Source organism: Necator americanus, chromosome V, assembly GCF_031761385.1.
Source record: "Necator americanus strain Aroian chromosome V, whole genome shotgun sequence".
Classification (NCBI taxonomy): Eukaryota; Metazoa; Nematoda; class Chromadorea; order Rhabditida; family Ancylostomatidae; genus Necator; species Necator americanus.
Window position 1 is genome coordinate 29818040 of NC_087375.1, and position 22991 is coordinate 29841030.

The window sequence follows — 22991 nt, forward strand, 5'->3', positions numbered from 1 at the left end:
ACATCATTTCCATTAGTTCACAATCTGCGCATAAATACTCGCCGAAACTCACATGCCTGTAGGTCCCGTTCCCGAGCCCGGGCTGACGAACAGTGAAAGCGCGGAAAAAGAGTGTAGAGAAAGAAAAGGTCGAGGAATCGCAGGTTGACAAGAAAGAACTATTCTCACGTGCAGAAACAAGTCAGAAAAGTGGGAAATGAAGTCGAAAAAAGAAAAATGGGACAGGTTTGAAATCGTATTTGAACAGAATTTTCTAAATGTTCGTTCAGAAGAAGATAGACGAAAGGACTGTAAATTTGGTGGATTTTCTTTGAGCTGTAACAATGTTCATTCAGTCGGAAAAATTCGGGCTACGGATTGGTATGAAAGTTTCGGAAGTGGAGAATGTTTACTACAATACCATAACAGAGAGAAACATATTTTTTTAGTACTGTAAGGCCTGCCAAGAGAAAAACGCCGGAATAGAGAAGTGGATCCTTGCATCCTAACGATTATTTTGCAGCATTTATTTTGTAGACGTATATTTTGTAGGAAGCTTGAGGTCAACAGCAACGGCGGTGGTGTTCCTTACGATCAACCTCCGATTAATGAGCACATTACTCGCAAAAAGCGCGGGTGTGGCGCATTCGGTTAGAGGTCCGTTGTAGCCACACGGTCGATGGTTCGAAACCGCCCTAGTGCAAACCAAGCCTTTCATCTCTCCGGGGACGATAAATTGGTACCAGACTTGTCTGGGAGGATAAAAACACTGACTTGATCATCGGCTGGCCCCCGCAAGTCAATGTATAGGCCAACACGCGTTCCAAAACCTCAACGATTACGAATTCCAGTAAAACGCGTTGGCGCATCCCCAGTGAATTGATACGCCAGTGACTTTATCCTCTATCCTTTTTACTCACAAAAAGCTTCAGTTACTCTAATCGTTGACTTTTTCAAGACTTTGGTCTCTCTCTCTAATTACTTTCGCCGTTTTCCTGGCCGAGTACAAATTCAGTTTGTGACTCGGGACAGCGTTAATACTTGGAGGTATATACTCCGTATGCCGATAGAACGTAAATATAGTTAACGATCGTACGCTTGTATATGTAGTTGCGTACGTATAGCGTACGAGATTGAAGTGGAATTCAGCAGATTTATCCACGAAATTTGAACGTGAACAAGTGCTGGAAAGTGATGGTAGAAAAACTTGAACTATTAAACGGGAAAGATACTTCTTTATTTCACCCTCTTCACTTCTTCACCGCTTCTGTACGATTCGATCGTTTGCCTGTGCAAGTGTTGTAGTCGTAGTGATGTTAATGAGTTATATAAATGTATATAATCGACATATTATGAAATTGGTAACCCGTGGCAACAGAAACGGTTCATTATCGTTCCCGTTTATGCTTCAAACTCTGCATTCTTTAGATGTGCAACGCTATAATGGGTTGTTGTCATGTCAACGAAAGCATATTATTCGTTTTTTTTTTTGAAATCTCATTACAGTCGAGGTGTTCGTATCATTTAGCAAATTCAATCTTTCGTGCTGCTGTGCCTCCTGGAAACGTCTCTTCTTCTCTCTTTCATCTTATCCCTCCTTAAAAATGATTGACTCTTCATTATCCGCCACGGATAATGCGTCGCGATGCCGTTCTGTAGGTGTACAGAATTTTCAGAGTTTAATATCTTAGATAGCGGATGTATAATGGAGTCGGTAGGTGCTTCCCCTATGGCTTCATCATTGACCGGAGGTTGGAATTCGTCCTGATGCCAACTAAGCCTTTTATCATTCTGAGATGTCCGATAAATTTCTATCAGACTTCTCTGGAAGGATCTGAAAAAACCACTGACGCCTAAGGTAACCGCCGCAAGTCATTGCATGGCTGCACACACGTCCATAAACCTCAAACGGTTCACAAATAAAAAGTGGAACGCGTGGGCGCATCCCCATAAGGATGGATCAGTGCTTGCACTTTGTTCTCTTAATATCTTACTTCACTTTCTTTTTGAATGGGTGTTGGTGGTTCCGCCGTGCTTTGCCCGGTCTATGGTTCGAAATCGTCGTGGACCAGCCAAACATTTCATCCTACCGTCGTCGATAAATTGCTGTCAGACTTTTTTTGTTGTTTTCTGAAAAACACTATAAAGTTGCCATCTTCCCACAATCTCTATCAAAAATCCTTGTCATTAATTGTGTAGGCCGCGTATACGTGCCTCCTTATTCCGCTTTATCCTCCTTTCTTCATCCTTATTTTCTGGCGATGAAAGGAAAAAACCATATAATTTAAGTAATTGTAAGTAATGTAATTAGTAATTCAAAAAAATCAAATTAAATAAAAAATTAATTAGTAATTCACCTAGTGATAAAATGTAAAAAAATCTTTCTGAAAATGCAGTCACTAGTAATTGAAGAGTAAGCTTAGAGTTTTGGTCTGTCCTGCCGTGGAGAGATTTGATTGTGGATCGAATCAATTCAGGTTCTAAAAAAGGCGTTTCTTTTGGAAGCGGTAGACAATAAAATCGATAAAATCGACTTGTAATTAACAACTCTGTGTACACTACAGTGTAGACGGACGTATCGCAGCAACCTGCGCAAACATAAGTAAAAACGAACTGACCAACCAAAACTTTTTAGTGATGAGTACAATTTCACTCAGGCAACATCTGATTTCCCAACACTTCAACTCATTTTGTCTTTAAAAAATTATTGCTCGGTTCCTTCTCTGAACAATTTTTTTCCACAGATAAGATCGCATTCTTCACCATTTTTGGTTCTTGTTACTGCGAAAATCCATCTTCGAACCAAAAATTAGATCCATAAAATTTCAGTTATGCACTTTCCACTGCTGTTCATTTTCTTAATTGGACCATTTTTATTGCAAAACCACAACGTGCATGCACAACGCAGTTTTAAAGCAATATAATCGTGAAACGACGACACCGTTTGCTTCCGTTTTTATGGAATTTCACTTCTCCTCATGTTTCAAATAACATTTATTTTATTTTCACTTACAGTATGGATTCTATGAAGACCGTTGTCGAACAGCTACGACGTGAGACTCAAATTCAACGGAAAACTGTTTCGGAGGTGGCAAGAGAGTGAGTAGTGACGTTGTTTTCCCATTTCTCAATTAGAAAACACCTATTTATTTGTTTACTTATTTATTTAGTCAAGTACATGTTTGTTTATTTCATTTGTTTATTCGATTAATCAGTGAATAGGCATTACTAATGTTTGGTTAGACCAAACACGTCGAATTGAGGTGTGTAAGCGAATCAGAGAATGAAGAGAAGGAATCAGTTGCAGCAGACGCGTCACGGTCTTTAAGGCTTACATAAGTCCTACGTAAACCCTAATATGCGCTGTAAAAGAGCATTAGATGGAATAGATATTCACATCAGTTTTCTAAAGAACCAAATAGATTTTTCTTAGCGATTATTCCCCGCAAAAAATGAAGGAATATTTTTCAAAAACACCTCTTACTATGAGCTGTTCAATCATCAACAACATTTCCCCCATTTTCCGTTTATTTCATAACATTTATTTATTTAGTATTAATTTTCAGTCTGCTCGACTATTGTGAAAAGCACAAGACCAGCGATACTCTCGTGAGCGGCACCACAGATGCTCAGAATCCGTTCCGCGAGAAGAAAGGCTGCACCTTGATCTGATCAACCTGCGATCTCGTGTAGTTGTTCTTAGTGACTATTTTTCCGGATAGTCGTTTACCACTTTTAGTTACAAATTATTTTTTGCCAATGTTTCTCTTAGAAATGAAAATAGAAATGGCTCTTTTAGTGCGCTCCAGTACGATTTAACTCTTTGTTTTTGGTGGTTTTTTTGTCGCTGTTTGCCAAATGTTTCTTACTTTCCAAATGAATCCCCATGACAATCGTTTTTCTTTGTTGGACCGACACAGAGTTGTGCAGTGCATATCGTACACAGCTAAACTGGAATAATTTTCCTTACTCTTAGCTTTCCGCAGTTTTTTTTTTTTGGAGATTATGCAGGGCGTCGACCCGTTGTGGTGGTAACCCGATGGTTTCTCACTTTCTTTTCTTTTTTTACGTTTACGTTCGCCTGTTGAAGTTGTTATGATTGCAAAAAAAGCGGACATTTCTCGAAAATCTCATTTCACTCAAATTCGTCTTTGATGTTTTGACATATTATTTATTTATTTATTTATTTACTTATTACGCTCAAAGGCGTGTCCAGAGTAAGAGGCAAGGAATGAATACAAATAAACAATGGAAAATCCAGCAACGAGAAAAGAGCAGAATGAGAATAAGCGAGGGACTTTTTATTAATTTATTTTTTTCCACTTTCTTATTTCTACTTAGCCTTCCCTCTGCGTGCATCTGCTCAAGCATGACTTTTTTTTCTTATTCGAGAAGTTATTCATTCAATTATGAAAAAGAAATGATAACTGATACTTGCCTCCATCAAGAGTTCCTCTCCTTTATACGGAAAACGTACCTTCAGAAGAAGTTGTGAAGCGTCGTATAGTCGGGTCATACCGACCTGAAGCTCGCTCGATGCAGTTGCGTAGGCGGGTGCGCTCGAAGCTGTGCGGTGGAGCAAGCGGTTGCAATTGTGGTGGGACCTTCGCTTGCTTCACTCGGATTCCAGTGGTTAGCGGTGCTAGTAAAGGTATCCTGCATCTCGGTCCGAATTGTTTCATTCGGCACGTCGCTTCGAACTCAGCCGCCCGTCCAAATGCACTGAACTTGAGGTCCTTTGGTGAGTGTGTTTAGCCGGTTCGACCCGACTATATTCACCAATAATTTCTGTCCAATTTCACTCAATTTCTTTTTTTATTTTCATTTCTCTGAAATATTTTTTTTACTTTTTATCTCTATTCAATTTCGCGTAAGATGATCGTATATTAGAGGAAAGAGCTAAAGATGAACTCGCATTTGAAAAAGTGAATCCGTTCCAGGATTTGTGCCTCACAAGCGTCCGAATCTGAGGCTTAGAAGAAACCGTAGCGGCAATAAGTAAAGGAGTTCGTACTGCACTACTAATAGTCACAAAACCAGTTCACATGCCACATTGGTTTTACGGTACAATTTTTACGATCTCTAGTCAAAACGCCATCCGATTACGATATTAAACTTTACATAAAAGGATAAAGTCGCTGGCGTCTCAATCCACTCGGGACGCGTAAACGCGTTTTACTGGGATCGTAATCGTTGAAGTTTTGGAACGTGTGTTGGCCTATTCAATGGCTTGCGGCCAGCCGATGACCAAGTCAGTGTTTTTATCCTCCCAGACAAGCCTGGTACCAATTTATCGACCCCGAACGGATGAAAGGCTTGGCGAGCACTTGGGTGGATTCGAACCCTAGATCGTGTGGCTACAACGGACCTCTAACCGGCTGCGCCACACCCGCCTCAACATTTACACAGGTGAAAATAATAAAATAAAACATAGCTTTACATCGTTCCAAATCCATTCCTATGTGCACGAATTCAACCCGAAAGTTCAATCATGTTCTGGAAAACGATTCTCGCGCCTCTACTCTGATGCAGCACAAAATTTTCGAACATTTTTTGACATTATGGGAAATGGATTGCCGTTATGAGAAAGATGGAGAAAAAAGTAAATGAACCTCTCGTTTTCCAGTAATAATTTCATAGTTTATAACACAGAAACTAGTCGGTATTCTCAAGCAATTAGTTGTCTCTAAGGAAAAAAAAGGATAGGAGAGACGTATGTACAGTTAGTTACACTGTATGTATGTGCAATGAAACGAATTGAATGACGTTGTACATAAGAAATTCATACAAATAACGAAGAATCATTAGTACTGTCAGAATCAGAACAAACAATTTGCAAACTATTCCTTCAAGGAAAATTTTTTTCTAGAAATTTTAATACTCTCACATATAGTATCCTTAGAATATCACATTGAGGTTAACAACAAGTTAGAATTAAACGCATACAAAAATTACTGTAAGATATTCTTCAAATATTTCTAATTTCTTCCAAATGTAAACAGAAATAAGGAAAATACAGTCATAAAAAATGTTGTATAGCTGAACGACTCTCGGGTGCTATTGCAGAGATCACCTTCGCAGAAGCATTGTTGTGCAGAAATCCTGAAAATGTGTTGAATTCAAAGGCAAATCGAACAAAAGCGTTTCGCTAGCGTCCCCCCGGGGAAATACACAACGTTTACGACTCATTTTCAGTATTGCTCCTTCGGCAAAGTGTTGCTTAGAAACAAGTTGTTCGTGGGTCAAATTGTTATGAGAAGGAGCACATTTTTTTTGCACAAGCTTTTTCCACAATCCTATTCAGTTCGCTTGGTGTAGAAGTGATCGCAATCAAGTGAATTGAAGAAAAACAATATAAAAGCAGAAATTAAAATAAAAAATGGAGAATAAACAATAGGTTGAATTAGGTATCTTGTGACTGAGAATAAAACTACCTGCTCAGTAAATAATTTCGAATGAGCGGAAAGTGCACATACTAATTTTATTAGGTATATTAAAGGCATCACCCCATGAATGTGAGGTAGTACGAATTTCAGGTGGAGTATTCGTGTATGAGTTCGTAGATTTTGGAGAGGTGAGTGATTCTGTCCATTTCCTTCTAGTTGCCGTAAAAAACGGTCCGTAAGATACGGCTTCGAGCGTTCCGGCGCACCATTTTCTACGGGGAGTTCGATTGGAGCGCGCCAGAACACTCGAAGCAGTATCTTCCGGGCCGTTTTTTACGGCAATTAGGAAGAAATGGACGGAATCACCCACCTCTCCAAAATCTACGATCCCGTATACTCTACCGTAAATCCGTACCACCTCAGATTCGTGGGGTGATGCCTTTAAGTGAGATCCTTCACAAAATCATCGTTATAACACGAATTTGGTTTTCGTGAGAGTTTCAAAGTCATCAATCTCTGCATCAATCAATACCATATAAGAATGACCATTTTGTTAGTCACTTCATCAAAAAAATTGAAATATTATTTAACTTTTGAATCATTCGATTTCGAAATCAATCTAAGTTGCACATCACGATAGGTTTGAGATCGTTGTAGCGCTACAGTGTAGATTATTTTTCCCTTTGTTTTTTTTCTGTTCTTGTACAATACAGTTTTTTTTATTGTACTTTCTGATGGGAACTGTACTATTAGGAATAAAAGTTGATTTTTTTTGATAACAATTTCTTAATAGTTTAAAATTGAGCGGTAGACGTATGCCCTCAGCGCCCACCGAAAATCTGATCTCAAAATTTTACGTGGGAGAAAATTGTACTAATAGTCCAAGGAGGCAAAAAAACCGAGGTTCTGATTTTCCGAAGGGACTTTGACTTCGAAATCATTGAGAAATAACCGTTGACGCATAGTTGCAACTTCATGAATGACCTACGCGACAATATTGGAAAAATCAACACTGCATTGCGCTCACCCTTGGATCCCTATCTCTACGCATCCCGGCGTTCTCGTATCGCTCTTCTCGGCACATCGTTTTTCCACATAGAAAGTACCATCCTTAAAAATCACAAATCAGAGGTTTTCAATTACAGTATCGATTTGAGTTTCCCGAGAACAAAGTGAATTCAAAATTTCGCTAAAGACAAACATTAACTACTTATAAACAGAAAATGTCATTATTAAGAAGTGGATCAAGAAATTGTTCTTTTTTTCTGCTGAAGCATACATACATGAACAAAAAGTCACGGATTGCAGCTGAATCAGCCCTTGGCAGCATATTAACAGAAAGAAGGACTAGAGTATCTCTGCAACTTTTTTTCTTTGCTGAATCTCTTTGAATCCATTTTTACAGGGTTTTACGGTTACAGAAACCGTTACGCTTTCAGTGTGACGATAAATAGAGGGACGACGCTGTTTTTCGTCATAAATGAACAGGAAATTGCGATTTAATGACTCGGAGAGTAAAAATAAAGGAATGGTGGAACAAAGAAGAGATTGGAATGAAAAGTGCTAAAACAACGGGACGCTAAATTAAGTGCTCTGAAGAAAGAAGGAACGAAAGAGACATTAGCGAAAGAATAAAAAAAGAGAAATGAACAGAACGAAAAAGACTAGAGAAAAAATACTCACCTTATTTTTCCCATTTATACTAAGGCAACCAAAATGATCCGGATCACATGAGATATTTTTCGGTGCGCCCTGACAATTTGACGTGGGAGCGGAGAGGAACACACCACACTGATAGCAATTTAACCCGTAGCATAGAGGCAGTGATGAAAGAAGTAGAAGGACTCGTTCGAGCATCTGAAAGAAAATAGGAGGAGAATATTCCGGCGATGAGATATGCAAAGAAAATTAACGGAAAGTATAAATTGGTAAAATCGATATAGGGCCTGAGGAACAGGTCCGGAAAATGGGTACAGCGTTATTTCGTGGAAATTTCATCGCCATGAAAAAAAGAAAATCTATCATTCGTAGCGGGGTGAAGGCGTGAAAGATGAAGAAATTGAAAGGACAATGGCGGGCGCGCGCAAAAAAACGAATAACTGACGAGAGATTGCCATAGGTCAAAGCTGTCAATAATACTGCCAAGAGTACTGTAGTAGTGGAATTACTAGTTTTCCCGTGGAAATATTTTACAAACTCTATAGTTACATAAAACCATCTAAGAAGTTCGAAACCTTTACGTTTAAATGAGCCACTAACGTCGTTCTTTAGATGGGACCTAAAATGCGGCAAAGACCTATTCATAAGAACCTCCATTTTTATTTTTTCTCGTTTCGCAAAAACTGAAAATTGTTCATCAGTCTATGCATGTCACGGGCTGCCCGTAGAATGTCCATAATTTAAAACCTATACATCATCGTAATGCGACGCGTGTTCTGCCTTAGATACGAAAAGGATCGAGAAAGATATTTAGCAATATCCTTGGATACCACTTCAACAGAGCTCCCGGTGCAGAGTTGACGTCTAGATCGGATCGTGGATGGTCTCTTTTAAGTGGTTCCAGGAAATTACCTTCCTAACTTTGTCAGTGTATTCCCAGTATGTGGAGTGAATTCGTTGTCTGAATCCTCGTAAAAAAAACAAGAATCCTATGGCGGTGTCAAATGAGTGGATACGACAAAATTTCCAATTGTACTCGGATGAAAGAAGGACACTTGGACCCTGTCTTATTGTGAAAACTTTGATGCTGATCCATTTTATCCGAGAACTTGTGCTGCCGATTTTACGAATACTGTTCTTTTCAGAAAACTTAGAAGAATTGATTGAGTCAATTCAAAAGGTCATTAAATAAATTTATCTGAAAAATTCACAAATTTATTTCATACATTGGAACCAAATAATAGAAAGAAATAATGCCAATATTACTGTTTTAGGAGAGGACGGGTCCATGAAGTTCATTCTAGAGGAGCTTTTCCAGAAGCAAATCGATAAGGTGCGATATTGTTTCTAAATTTTTTAAATTGCATGCGCCAAAAGGGTCCAGTAGGTATGGAAGAAATGATTTGTCGCTTCTGAGATTTTTTGAAAGATTTTTTTGAGACTTTCCCTTCATTTTAAAAAGTGATAGGAAGTAAAATGAGAACTGAGGCACTCATTTCCGAATTTGCAACGATGCAATTTCAGCTGCATCATGAAAAGAAATGGAAAAAGAAATTTCAGCTACTTCATAAAAAGAAATTACTCAAATTTTTCGAAAAAATTTTACCAACTTTGCAAATTCAACCTTTCCATTTTACCGCCACTTACTTTTAGTCCAATTTTTATTCCAGACAGGACTCCGCCGTTAGTTGATGGGTTACAAACTCATGATGTATGCTTGGCATCCAGAGAATATTTGTTAACGAAAAGCATGTTGGCCTAATTTGGCCGATCAATGATGACTGGTGAATGGTACATCGAAAGAAAGAAGAATGAATGGCAACTGTCATGACTGAGCACTAATTGAATGTTCCAGAAACGAAGGCATGTCAAGTTCTCCTCGGGTGCCCTTTATTGCAATACACGTAAAAACTTAACTCGAAACTGGAAACGCGCACTTCTAGAACGGGTTATCGAAGCGTAAGCATAAAATTTGGGGGAACATATTGGAGAGAAGGAAAAGTGAGTGGAATTTTTTTTTTCGATTTTAAGTTTTAAGTAGAAATTTTGAGTAAATGTAGAAGTATTTCTATAAAAAATGTGGTTTTAGACCATTAATCTCTTCGAATTCACTTTCCAAAAACACCAATCTTGAGGTGGTTCCGGGCTTAGATAGAATACATCTACATGGTAGGGAAACCAAGAAATAAAATGTTAGTAACGCACAAGGGACAAAAAAGATGAATTCTCGACCTGCCAATGAGGTTTGGTGAAACTTTATTTGCATTCTGACGCTTCTACAGTCTCATATTTATCAACAGGCTGAAAATGACATCACGACCTCGGATTTTCACGAATTCCACCAGGAAAATGCTGTCTGATACGCAAGTTCAGCATCGTTTCAGTCCGATGACACCATTGAGACGACACGAGAATGAGGTACATAAACGATGGAAATGAATATGAAATGAAGTGTACGATTCCAGCCAACAAAGAATGGGATATCTGCTAGAAAGGGATTTGAAGCATCCTTGGATTTCTCCCAGGTATCCGTCCATAGATGAAAAAAATGAGTGGTTATCAGTTACTAATGACCTTGTGCCGTTAGTAACACTCTGTAAGCAATGGGACTGTCCCATATGCAGTTCTTTACCACCATCCAAAGATCAGTACTCGAGGATACTTTACCGTACGTTATCTTGTTGGCTTTAGGTGAAAATCTGTAAGAACGCAATGGCTCACCGGACCCGTTCGTCGGAGTCCTTGCGTACTGTACCTAGAAGGATATCGAGGGATGACAAGGAGAGAAGACGAGTTTGATGGAATACGCTCGGCATCGAAAAGCTCGACCTATTTTCAGAATTTTCATAAAAACGAGGTTTTCATAAAAACGTTACGGCACTAATGAAACTTTGCCCAAACCTCGTTGGAACAACAATAAAACAAACAAAAAATACAACTTTTTACGTGAAATGGTACCATTCCTTTTTCGAATTTTCGAACTAAAAATATTCGTTGAATTTTGGCATCCTTCAGACATTTTCAAATCCAATTTTAAGTTTTATAAGATGTGGTGCATCAAAGACCTAGAACTCTCCTTAGACTTTGCCGAAGATTAAGTTGGCACAACAACAAAAAAAAAAAACAAAAAATGTTATTATAACTTATTATGTTAATCTTAGTCCCGTTCCACTGGCGAGTTTTTCGTATTAAATATCCTAATTAATAATATTAATATTGAATTCGTCTGAAGAACCACCACATTCATCATGAATAACATTTATTTCCGAAACTTATGATTTTCCTCCTCCTCCACAACTACAACAACAACCTGGTTTTTGCTTTTCCCAGACGACGTCAAGCCCATGGATGATTTCGATTGGAGCTGTAGCAACGAGTGCGGCGAGAAGGGTTAGAAGGATTAGTGAAGCATAGAAATTCATTCTGGAATATATTAAAACATTTTTGGAAGCGTGTTGTTAACTGATGCAAAAAAAAATAATGCTAAGAAGTTATGCGGAAATGACTACATAGTTACGGCAGTGACTCGCGAAGGAATTACTTCCCATTCGAGTCAGTAAAGATCCGATACGCTGTCTCCAAAACGAGAGAGAGATTTTTAGAAAATTTTTAGGTTTATGGTCATTGGCGATGAAAATTCGGAATGGAATAAAATAACCCTGCCAGAGTTCCTTTTATGCACTCTTCTTATCATCCATAATGCTCTATTACTTCAGACAGTGACGAAGAAAATGGCATTAATGGATATGTTTTTAAAATGGGACGCTTCGAAATGAAATGATAAATACGCACGCGATTGAGAAGCACAAAGTTCTGTTCAAACTTTTGGATTAGAAGCCAAGATTAAAAATTGAAGCATTGCTTTTAGTGTTAAGAATTATTTTTGCTGATTCTTGGCTCAAACCTACACAAACCAAAAACGTCACCATACAATTTGACAGTATAAGTTTATCATTTACATATGTACTGTGCTCAACAACGCATATATTAAGTTGGTGCAAAAGAAATGCAGGTCTTTTTGTTTTATTAGTTCAACACTATTTTTTTTGATAAACTAAGGCTTTTTTACGAGGTATTATACATTGTTGGAAAGCTTATTATATGAGTTTTCTAAATATTTATATGAAATTTAATTCAAGTCGCTTATTATAAAAAAAAATCTGGTTTCTGTTTTCAGATGTCTAATCGCGATTTTCGTCAAATTTACTTCTACGAGTTCAAAGTGGGCCGCACTGCCGCTCAAACCGCTTGCAATATCAACGAAGTATGGGGCCAGGGAAGTATCAACGTATGCACAGTACAACGTTGGTTCCAAAAGTTTCGTGCCGGCAACACCAGCCTACCAAGACGAACCTCATGAAAGCCGTCCACCAATACTTGATCACGACTTATTGAAGGCGACAGTCGAAGCTGATCCACGCAAAACCACACGAGATATTGCCAAGGAGCTCAACGTCGATCACACTACAGTTGTTCGCCATTTGAAACAAATTGTTATGACCAAGAAGCTTGACAAGTGGGTTCCACATGAATTGACCGAAAGTCAGAAAAATCGTCGTTTTGAGATATCGTCGGCCCATCTTTTGCGCAATGAAAACGATCCATTTCTCGAACGGATTGTGACTTGCGATGAGAAATGGATACTTTATGATAACAGGCGACGATCTGCCCAGTGGCTGGACCAAAAAGAAGCTCCACGACATCACCCAAAGCCGAAAACTCACCAAAAGAAGATTATGGTTACGGTTTGGTGGTCTGCAGCGGGTATGATCCACTATACCTTTCTGAACCCGGGCGAAACAATTACAGCAGAAAAGTACTGCCAGCAAATCGACGAAATGCACCAGAAACTGCGAAGAAGAGGAACAATCCTACTTCATGACAACGCTAGACCTCACGTCTCGGATTGATAACACGGCAAAAGCTGCATGAGTTGAACTATGAAACTCTGGATCATCCACCATACTCGCCAGACTTTTCGCCTACTGGCTTTCACTTTTTCAAGCACCTTGATAACTTCTTGCGGGAGAAACACTTCAGAAACCAAGACGATGCAGAAACTGCCTTCGAGGAGTTCATCGCTTCCAGAACCCCAGACTTTTATGATATTGGCATTAAGAAGCTCGTTTCTCGTTGGCAAAAGTGCGTTAATTGTAATGGAGATTACTTTGATTAAATAAATTTTGTTAGATCTGAGTTATATTAATTTAGATTTTAGGTAGAAAAACCTGCATTTCTTTTGCACCACCCTATTATTGTTAGCACTAAAAGCAACGCTTCCACATTTGAAATCCACATTTGAAATTTAAAATTTTGCATACAACATTGTGCTGAAAGCGCATTTTCTATTTTAGTTCGATGTGTCCCATTTTCAAAACATAACCATTAATGGCTTATTCTTCGTCAAAGTAAGAGACCATTAGAAATGATTTTAAGAAATGTGGAAGAAAGGAACTTCGGGCGCGTCTACATTATTTCTTTCCGAGTTTACAACCGTTCCCTTCCCCTTCCTCAACGATCAGCCCGAAAATCGTTCAAAATTCGCTCATTTTGAAGACAGCCGTTTCGTTTTGTTTCTTCACTGGCTCAAATTTCGATTACTATTCATTTATTTTATTTAATTATTAATTTCAAACGAAGAATATTCTCTTTCGAAGTTACTTCTATAACTCCTCATTTCCTCATAATTTCTCAACATTCTTTTTTTACTTTAGTCAACAGCTCTCTAAAAAAATATCTTAAATCTTTCAGTATGAATTTGTTCGCCTCGCTAATCCTTTACGCTTTACGGTCTCCACAGACCATTGCAGCGAAAAAGTTAAAGGTGTGTTGTTTAAATAATTATGAAATTTCTAAATAGTTCTAAATAGTTATGTTTCTGAAATAGTGGTCATTAAAATGGTTCATTTAACAAAATTTGATTTGAAAAATTTTGAAACATGGTAAGATTCCATGAATATTTAATCTGAAAATTTGCTAAAGGAACGGTACCAGTTCACGTAAAAAGTTATGATTTTTTCGTGCTTTCTTCTTGCCCCAATGAGCTTTTGGTGAAGCTGTAATAGTCACAAAAATACAGCGAACGTAGAAAAAACTTTTTCCCAGAAACTAGAAGATACGAATTCGAACCGGTGACAGACGTCTATTTAAGTAAGAATGTTTAAGTGATAAGGGTGTACTTTAATTTTAAAAATAATGATAAAATAATTATAATTTCAGTAAATTTAGGTAAGTAATTTAAGTAAGTACTTAAGTAAAAGTAAAAGTAAAAGTAATAAAGAAAACAACAAATATAAAAAGTTCACGAGAGATTTATTTTTGGTATTGTGTTCTCGCTCTTGTTCTCACGAGAATCAAAGGCCAAATTAAAACTGCGAGAAATGCTCTGTTTAGGCTCAGATGCTTTATCCTTGCTCCCGTAGAATGTTGGTTACGTGAATTTCAAAGCAAAGCACATTCATGCGACGAAAAAATAAAAATAAAAGAAAAAAATAAAAATGAAAAATAAAAAAGAAATGGAAATTTAGAAATAGAAATTAGAAATAAAAAGAATGAGTTCCCGCCGCATTCCTATGTTTGTTAGCATATGAATAAAAAGTTGCCAATAACGGATGGTGGACTTTATGACCGGCCGGTTGATCGTTGGAATGTCGTAGTAAACAAATACTGGTAAGAAACCGGAAAAGCGGAGGCTACTCGAATTCCGCACTGGTACACGCAAAAGTCAAACAGTCGTTGGAGTGGTGGAGTCAGCAGGTCTTAAGGATTCAGTATTTGGGAAGCATCCAATTTCAGCTTCAATCCAGCGGAAAGAGTTCGAGAGCAGTTCAAAGCGTTGAACGCTACGTAAATGTGAAGGTCTAAATGAACTCTTTAACAATCCAGAAATACTAGCAGGATTATGTCAGTTGTGAATGCGGATTCGGTCATGAGTGCGTGACTCAGAAATTTAAGGAGTTAAACACGACAAAAATCAAACTTTTAAATTTTGTGTGCCACTCGAAAAACAAAAAGATTTTTTAAAAACTTGAGAAATGAAAATAAATGAAGGTGAGCATGCCACCACTGTCTTACACTTCGGTCTACCAGATGTGTGTAAATAAATGAAAATTTTCCAGAGAAATACCCGTAACAGTCAATGAAGACGGAAAACGAATAATAAACGAAATAATTACAAAAATAATAGATGAATAAATTAATTATCCAACGTCTGCACGCATGACTCAACGATGAGGGCGATGAGCGGATAAAAGAGGAATTAACGGCTAAGTAAAAATAAATCTATGAGTGAGTAAAAAAATAAAGGAGTTTTACCGGAAGGAAAAAGGGGAAAAAAAAGAAAGAGGAAAGAAAGTTGAAGAAGGACACATTTCATTGCGAAATCAACAAAAATCCGAGAAATAACATCGGGAAATGTAAACATTGAGAGTTTTAAAGGACAAAATGGTTCGTATATAAAATAAACGAATAAAATCCGTACTATTAGGTCGGACAGTGCATGAACGCAGTAAGAAGATGGTGAATGGAAGAAATATGACGCTATTGGCGATGTTTCGTGGGTAATTATAGAGGGGAGACGTCCCAAATTACCCAATTATAAAGTTAACGCAGTTATGCAAATATCGAATACTTTACTGGCAGCGAGCCAACTGCTCGAGGTCTGAAGAGGCAGCACTCCAGAATATTTGACTATAGAATTAAGCTATAGAATTTACTATTTGTAGGATTAATACACAAAATCCGGTAGCTGTCCGCGCTAAAATCAACAGAAAATCGAGTCAAACAAGAATGCGTAGAGGGAAAGAGCGTTGTAAGATTGGTTGGAGGTTGAGGTAGGGAGGCGGAAATAGGCTAACATAATCCTATCTCTCTGCTTGGTGATTAGCTTGCCTAATTTTGCCTCATTTCTACCTAATATTCCCTTTTCTTGCGAAAATGGGTGTAGATGGGTCCCGGAATATGTAAGTAATGCCATTAACAATGAAATCTACAGTACAATGCATGCTGTTAATAATTTTATAGAAAGAGATTCACCTCTAAGGAATTCAGTGGAAGAACAAACAACATGTTAGCAGAGAAAGTCCCAAAATCCAGGCAAATTGTAGCTAATTCACTTCATTACAGGGATTTTCCATAATAACAACTTAATAATGATGCTAATTATTATACTTATTAGACTCCAATTTGGTGGTAGTAATAATATTTTCGTCTTTTCCGGTACGTATGATCTACTTGACATGGTACCTAGAAGTAGCGACATGATTCTAATTACAATTATCATTCTGAGGCAACGAAAGCTCTAATTTCAAAAAAAAAACATGTACTTCTTCTAAAAGGTAAAAGGGTAAAAGACAATTTGCGATTGTATGTGACACCTCCTGCGGAAGTACCGCCGTTTAATGTTTGACAAATTACTCTATCGTAAAAGCTATTAGTGTACACCTCCTTACGAGATGCTAAAACATTTGAACTGTCACGAATGGAGGTAACAAGGTAGTAAAGAGGAAAATTGAGGAAAGTTTTGTGCCCTACTAAGCGTTTAAGATTGAGGCAAGATTGTGGGACCTGTCTCCTGGGGACCTCGTATAGTTGTCAGGAAAAATAATTCGGGATTTCTTTCTCCAGAGCCAGTGAATGCAAATTCAATGAAGTGGGTGGTGTCAGTGTGAAAAATCAACAAGTTCCGTAATACCCATTGAGTTACCGCTATATTGTTGTTTATTATTGTTATTGTTGATTACACTGAGTTGCTCACAATAATAACGGTCCCGCTACTAATAATGATATATGTATACGATGACTATCCAATCCGTGAAGTCCACAGACCAGTGTCGGGGCAACGCACGAGTGCTGGAGTGCTATGGAATGCAGTTAGTGAGCGGGAGGATGTAAGTGCTCTTGTGGGAGTAGTCGGCCCGGTGAAAAAGCTCATAATGGATAAGGGAGAAGGTGCACAGCGTTGAGCGAACATCTCTTTCGGATACGCCCACGCTTTCGAGTTTAATTTAAAATCGCTTGATGTTAACGAATGCATGTGCAGTCCGCATGCACCGATTAGCGGAGTCCCGCCAATGTTTTTGTTCTCTCGAACAAACCCGGTAGCAATCCACCAATCCCGGATGGATGAAAGTCTTGGTTGGACCCGGTGAGCTTTTGAACCATTAACCGTGCAGTCGCGGCCGAACCCCTCGCCTACTGCGCTACTCGCGCCGCGACAGAATAAGCATGTGAAAGCCACAATTTGAAGCTGTTTTATTGAATTGACAACTAATTATTGTCATTTATTATTTATTGTTGATATTTATAATTCATTATTATTGTATTTATTGTTATTATTTATTATTCATTATTATTGTTTTTTTTACTATGAGTTATTTTGAATCTCATAAATTCACGTCAGTTTATGACATTTATGACAACGTTGGGTTCGTTCGAGAAATTTTCTCAAGAACACAATTTTTCTCTGTCATTGCCACCGATCTAAACCGTCGTCTTTACGCAGATTTTTGTGAAGAAAAAAATCTTTTTTTATTTAAGACCACTGAAAATTTTCTGAAACAAAGTCACATTGCAGATTAAGAAGTTTTTGCTGTGGCTCATGTCAGCAACAAAGCGAAAAAGATCAAGACGCGAGAAATAAACCTAATTAAATTGTGCGAAAAAAAGAAGTAAAATCTATAAAGATTTGGGGCAGGAGTAGTTAGGAGCATCTAAAAGAAAAAGGAGAAAGAACGGTAGAAAAACAGAAAAGGATGAACGAAAGAGGAGTATTTAGAAAATCTTCGTCAGCACAGAGCATCAAAACCACTTCAACGTAGAAGAGTAGGACTGTACCGTATCCTCAACTAGGAATGTTTAGAAATAGGGAGTGGGGAACAGTTCTCGCGCACAAGATGTTTGCACACTAGAAATGCGTACATACATAGCGCAAATTCCAACTAAACATCCGGACTTCAAGTATTCTATTACATGATGAACAATTCCATTAGTGGCGGCGGTGAATGCGACGCCGCGCGAGTACATTTCTTCGTTTACGACCGAGAGGCCGAAAATCAACAATATGTGGAATCGGATGTTGTTTTTATTGGCTGGAACGGATTTCCCTTGAGCGTTGTAGAGTCAAATTTGCCTATGACAAGCTGTCATAAACGAATAAATTGGAAAAGTTTCCTCTAGGTTGGTTTACTTCGACAAAAGCTTCTGGATTTCGTCCAAATGTGATGAAAGTTATAGAGCTGGAGACTGCTATAAGTTTAATGTTATGTTTTTATTGAATCTGAGAGAACTGTAATTAAATAATTTTTGAACTTTTTTCTAAATTCATACTTGGCATGAAAATCCTTACTTTCATTTGCCGAAGAAACTAAAATTGTCCAATGTCTCAACGAGCTATTTTGAAAACAACAGCAGAAAGGGAAAAATCTCTTTAGAAACAGCAAGAAAAGGAAAATAGTAATGTTAGGCACGGTCTTACCGTGTTGTTAGAGCTATTTAAGGGGAAATTTCTGGTAAACGACCTAATAAAAGCCAAGAATCTCCTTCGCTCACAAATGATAATCCGAGGAAATAATGGGCGGATTTCGTGAACAAAAGCTCAATTTGTTGCTGTGAGGGAAACAGGATAAGCACCGACGGAACCTCTTTCGAGCACATTCACAATTGGAAACGTAACGACCCTCCGGCGGACTAATGATTGCAGGTCCTCATTTCGGAAGGCGACCGGAGCTCATTAGTGAATCGTAGGGTTGACTCGTTGAGTGTGAGGCGATTTTAAATTAACATTGAGCTTCTTTTAAAGTGTTCAACACACGAATTTCTATGAATTATTCAACAGCTAAATTCTTGGAAGTTTTTAAAAAATTAATGACAATGTTTTAAAAAAATAATACTGAATTGACATAAAGAACAATAAAGAAACGAAGACGAATAGCGGATTATCAGATTGAAGAGAAAAGAAGAAAGAAAATAGAATGCTCCGGAAAGAGAAGTAGTCGAAAAATTGGGATGGAGGAAAAGTTTGTGAGAACTTTGATTCTCCAAAATATCTCTAGAAAAATATCTAAAAAACATTCTTAGAGAGAAGACACAGGTTTTGCAATCAGAGATCTTTTTTTTCAGGAGAGGAATCTCAAATCGAAAACTAAAAAATATTCAGATGTGAACTATGAATATGAACCCGCAGATTTGCAAGGGCCGGGACCAATGCCACAATAATTCCATGTACGTCTACAGCAGCAATTACGTCTATAGCGTAATGCAGATTTAAAGATGCATGAAATTCCTAAAAATATCCTTGGAGTGGTGAGAAGAGCACTTACCTATCTTCTTCCAGAATTCTATCAGAACACGTAAAATAAAAGTAGAATGAAAATGGAAGAAGGGGAGAAAGGGAACAACAATGCAGCACTGAAAAGCTGTTTGTTACAGGGATGCATGCAGATCGACTGAAGGATTATTTTCGGAGCACTGAGGAGTTACAGAATAAAAGGAACAAACGTGAATATGCAAGGGAAAATAAAGCCGCGAGTTTCGGAAAATGTCATAAAATAGTTGGAAAAAAGTTCTGCCGGGCATGACGACGTGGATACTGTTAACCTCACTTGTCGACTGCAGAAATTACAACAAATTTCATTTCTCAAATTGATTCCAGGCGGAAAAATCGAAAAGCCGCCGTCATAGCAGTTAATTACAGGAATTACAATGAATTTCCAATTTCAAATTGATTCCAGGCAGAGAAATCGAATGTAGTATCGAGTTTGATAAGCTGTACACGAGGTTGAAATATGAAAAAAAAATGGAAAAAAGAGAAATCGAAATCGAGCAAGGAAACGACAACATATGTATTTGCCCCGGAAATTTCTTTTCCTTCTTAATGAATATTATAGCCTGTGATTTCAGGATTTTCCAGCGTTTATCTCCTGAAAAATTTTCCGAATTCAGTTAAACTGGAAAAAGAACTTCCGTCCTCACAGACCCGTTCTTTTTTAGATCCCCAAGTAAAAAGTACTTGGAAAAAATACTCCTCTACCGTTTTTCTTCTGAATGTGCAGTTTTTCTTTTGGAATTTTAAAACGGGAACCTAACACCTATCAATAGCATACGTTGCTATTTCCTATCATTTCGATTCCAAAAATAAAAAATAATCGGAGGGGATGCATCCACGAATTTTTCAGAAACAGACTAGAAATGGATACAAAGTTTCTGTTGGAAGACTGCAAGGGTTTAAGTTAAAATTTTTATCAATTCAATCATTTTCCTATAATTAAAAAACACCAGATAGATTTTTTTTTTGCGAAAAATGACAGATTTTCTGAGGCGGAAGCTTAGCTTAGAACCTAAGTGCTTATTATACAAAGGAGTGGTAATCAGATTTGCAGCAGAAGTGTTCGTTGAGCAAACAACACGCATGTGATGTTTCTTCAGGGCTAATAGCTCTTAAGCAACAAAGCAGCAAAAAAATGGAAAGCATGGATCAAGGAGTAAAAATCGCCGATAAAATACGAAAAATGCGTTCAAGAGCACTCAAATATTTCTTAATAGGCTTTCATCGAATTTCACCTACGAGGTCTTTGAGGAATTGAACGAGGATCAATATGATGCAGCTAAAGCATGCGTAAATAAGTGCCGTCAGCGCGTGATGTTTTCGGCTTTGAAGCCGAAAATGAGGTACAAGACGAGAAAAAACCCCGAAACAAACAAATGCAGCGAACAAAAAAAAAGACGCCTAACGACTTCGCAAAGCGGCTTTGTGAGAATGCTTGGTAGCTGTCTAATTGATCTACACACGGCTTTGATATCCACAAAATAATCCCGAGTATACCTCGGTTGAAAGGGAATATTAGGCACCATATACTAGTCAAAAAAATGAATCAAAAATAAAAAATTACAAATATTCCTCTTCCTTTTCTTAAGAGTATATTTTCCAATGTATTTTATTTTCTAGAACATTCATTACATAGTCGCATTTCTTTTTTCCCCAAAATATTTTTTCGTATCAACATTTCTTTGTTTTTTTTTGGAGCTGGACTCGCAAACTAATGACGTATATATAACAACTTATGCCGGATCTTAGCAAATATTGAATTCGCCGATTGACACCCCTCAGGTAAATAAGAATACGAAACTTTCAAAAAAGAGGCAGGAAATTTAATATTGTCTAATGGAGGGCAAAGCAAAATTTAATTTGGGTATATTGAGTCATGTGTTCAACTTTATTCACATTTTTTTTTCGAAAAAACATGTGCGAAATATCCCCAAAGACTAAATTTAAACAGATCAGTAGTTGATAAATAACGCCGGCACCTGTAATAAAAACCGCTTTCAAAGCGCATTGAGTTAATCTAGGATGATTTTCCAAGGCAGTGTGGACCTAGACTTCAATAACTATGAAATTAGACTCAATGCAAGTTCTCGTTCTGGTGTTTGTAATAAATTTGGTCTGATACACGCGTTGACGCATCCCACGTGGACCGATACGCCACTGGGTTTACTGTACTTTAACAGCTAGTTTCGGGATTATCACTTTTGTCAGACCCTGAAAAATCAGCGCTATCACACTGATTTATCCTCTCAAGCGCCTTGTCACCCTAGAGAAGGTAGTCAGGTGATAGACAATCTCCACAAACAATACATCGGCTAGAAGCCACCTTATCTGCTGAAGCTGGTAACAAAACGGGCTACCACGTACCACAACTACGATTTAGAAAAGTTTTCATAAGGGACCTGTCGGCTTGCATAGATCTTGGTATGGGCCGACTCGTTTGTGATTGTGATCGCCATCTTTCTGCATGCTGTAGAACACTAGAGGTATTTTGGATAACCTCATTTTTTATGACGCTGCATGACCTCGGGCTCGAGAGATCGTAGGATCTCAACTTCCACCCCTATTGAAAGCTTCCATGACGTATTCTACGGCTTTCCGAGTAGAGTGGAAAGCTATTTCGTGAGCCCATGTAGATGCTCATTTACTCGAATACATAGTGTTTCAACCTTGTGGTCATCCCCACATGACTTGTACCTGATACGATAAACCAAACCTGATACCTTGCAATCACTCTTTCGGCCATCACGCAGCTGCTAGCTGACGCTAGAAGTCCACTGATGGCACCTCTACAACGTCATTCTATGAACCGGCTTTGCGTAGACAGGTTTGTACTGCTTTGTTCGTATCATCAAAAAGTAGATGAGGTAAGGTAAGGTGGATAGAACTGGATATTTTCTGGGCTCTCAACTACGTTGAATCCTGGGGAGAAATGTGATGCTTGTCGAGTAACGCAGTCTCCAGACAAGCTACTCATTGAAGATTTCCGCTTTAGAGGACAGACTTACTGACTATGCTTTTCCATGGCTACTCAATGCCACCATTGCCGCCGTCCTGTGAATGCCACTTATAATGGAGTTTTTCATTTTACTGGGATGCGCTGAAAGATAGTGGATTAAGATGTTTTCACCACTGTGTTTTCGATACCACTTAGTGTTCCACAGCCGATTTCGCCAGTAGAAGTTAGCATTCAAGAAAGATAACTGGTTGTCTATCGCTTTTTCTCTTGTGAACTCAATGTGTGAGATTTTGGATGTGTTGGGCGGAAGATGCAGCAATCATATATGTAGCGACAACACAGCAGTGTTTTGCAGTATAGGTCTTCCTGTTCTGGACGCAAAAACAATGGCAAAATTGGGTGTCGTCCTTTGGCCAATAGCTAGACCTCTAAGTTGTTGGTAATACTGTCCTGACCACTGAGAGATAGGGCACTTCAAGCACTCGTGTATCAGCGTCGTGGTCTGCATAATGCTCTGCATGATGCTCAATCCGTACATGTTTCATGAAACCTGATGTTGCAATGGCAGTTCGTAAACAGTCAACATCACAAAATCTTCCGAAACGTTCGCATAGAGTGACGTAACGTCAAATGACTCTACGACACATTCACGGTTCCACGCGGTACCGCGAAGTTGTTTGAGGCAGTT

General features: G+C 38.2%; 2 protein-coding genes across 3 annotated transcripts; one reads left to right on the forward strand and one right to left on the reverse strand.

Moving 5' to 3' along the window:
- Positions 1-5957: 5957 nt before the first annotated feature.
- On the reverse strand, positions 5958-8222 carry RB195_015639 (uncharacterized protein; the record flags this gene model as incomplete). The annotated part of the gene is made up of 3 exons (XM_064206443.1): positions 5958-6081; positions 7393-7475; positions 8049-8222. 3 exons carry the CDS (start codon positions 8220-8222, stop codon positions 5958-5960), a joined length of 381 nt encoding a protein of 126 aa, XP_064062324.1.
- Positions 8223-10627: 2405 nt separating this feature from the next.
- Positions 10628-12934, forward strand: RB195_015640 (uncharacterized protein; the record flags this gene model as incomplete). Of its 2 annotated transcripts, XM_064206445.1 has the most annotated exons (3): positions 10628-10725; positions 12202-12328; positions 12422-12934. In XM_064206445.1, the coding sequence occupies 3 exons, from the start codon at positions 10628-10630 to the stop codon at positions 12932-12934; spliced, it is 738 nt and encodes a 245-aa protein (XP_064062326.1). The 2 variants fall into 2 exon arrangements, with proteins under 2 accessions (XP_064062326.1, XP_064062325.1); XM_064206444.1 differs by having other exon boundaries at positions 12202-12934.
- Positions 12935-22991: the final 10057 nt, after the last annotated feature.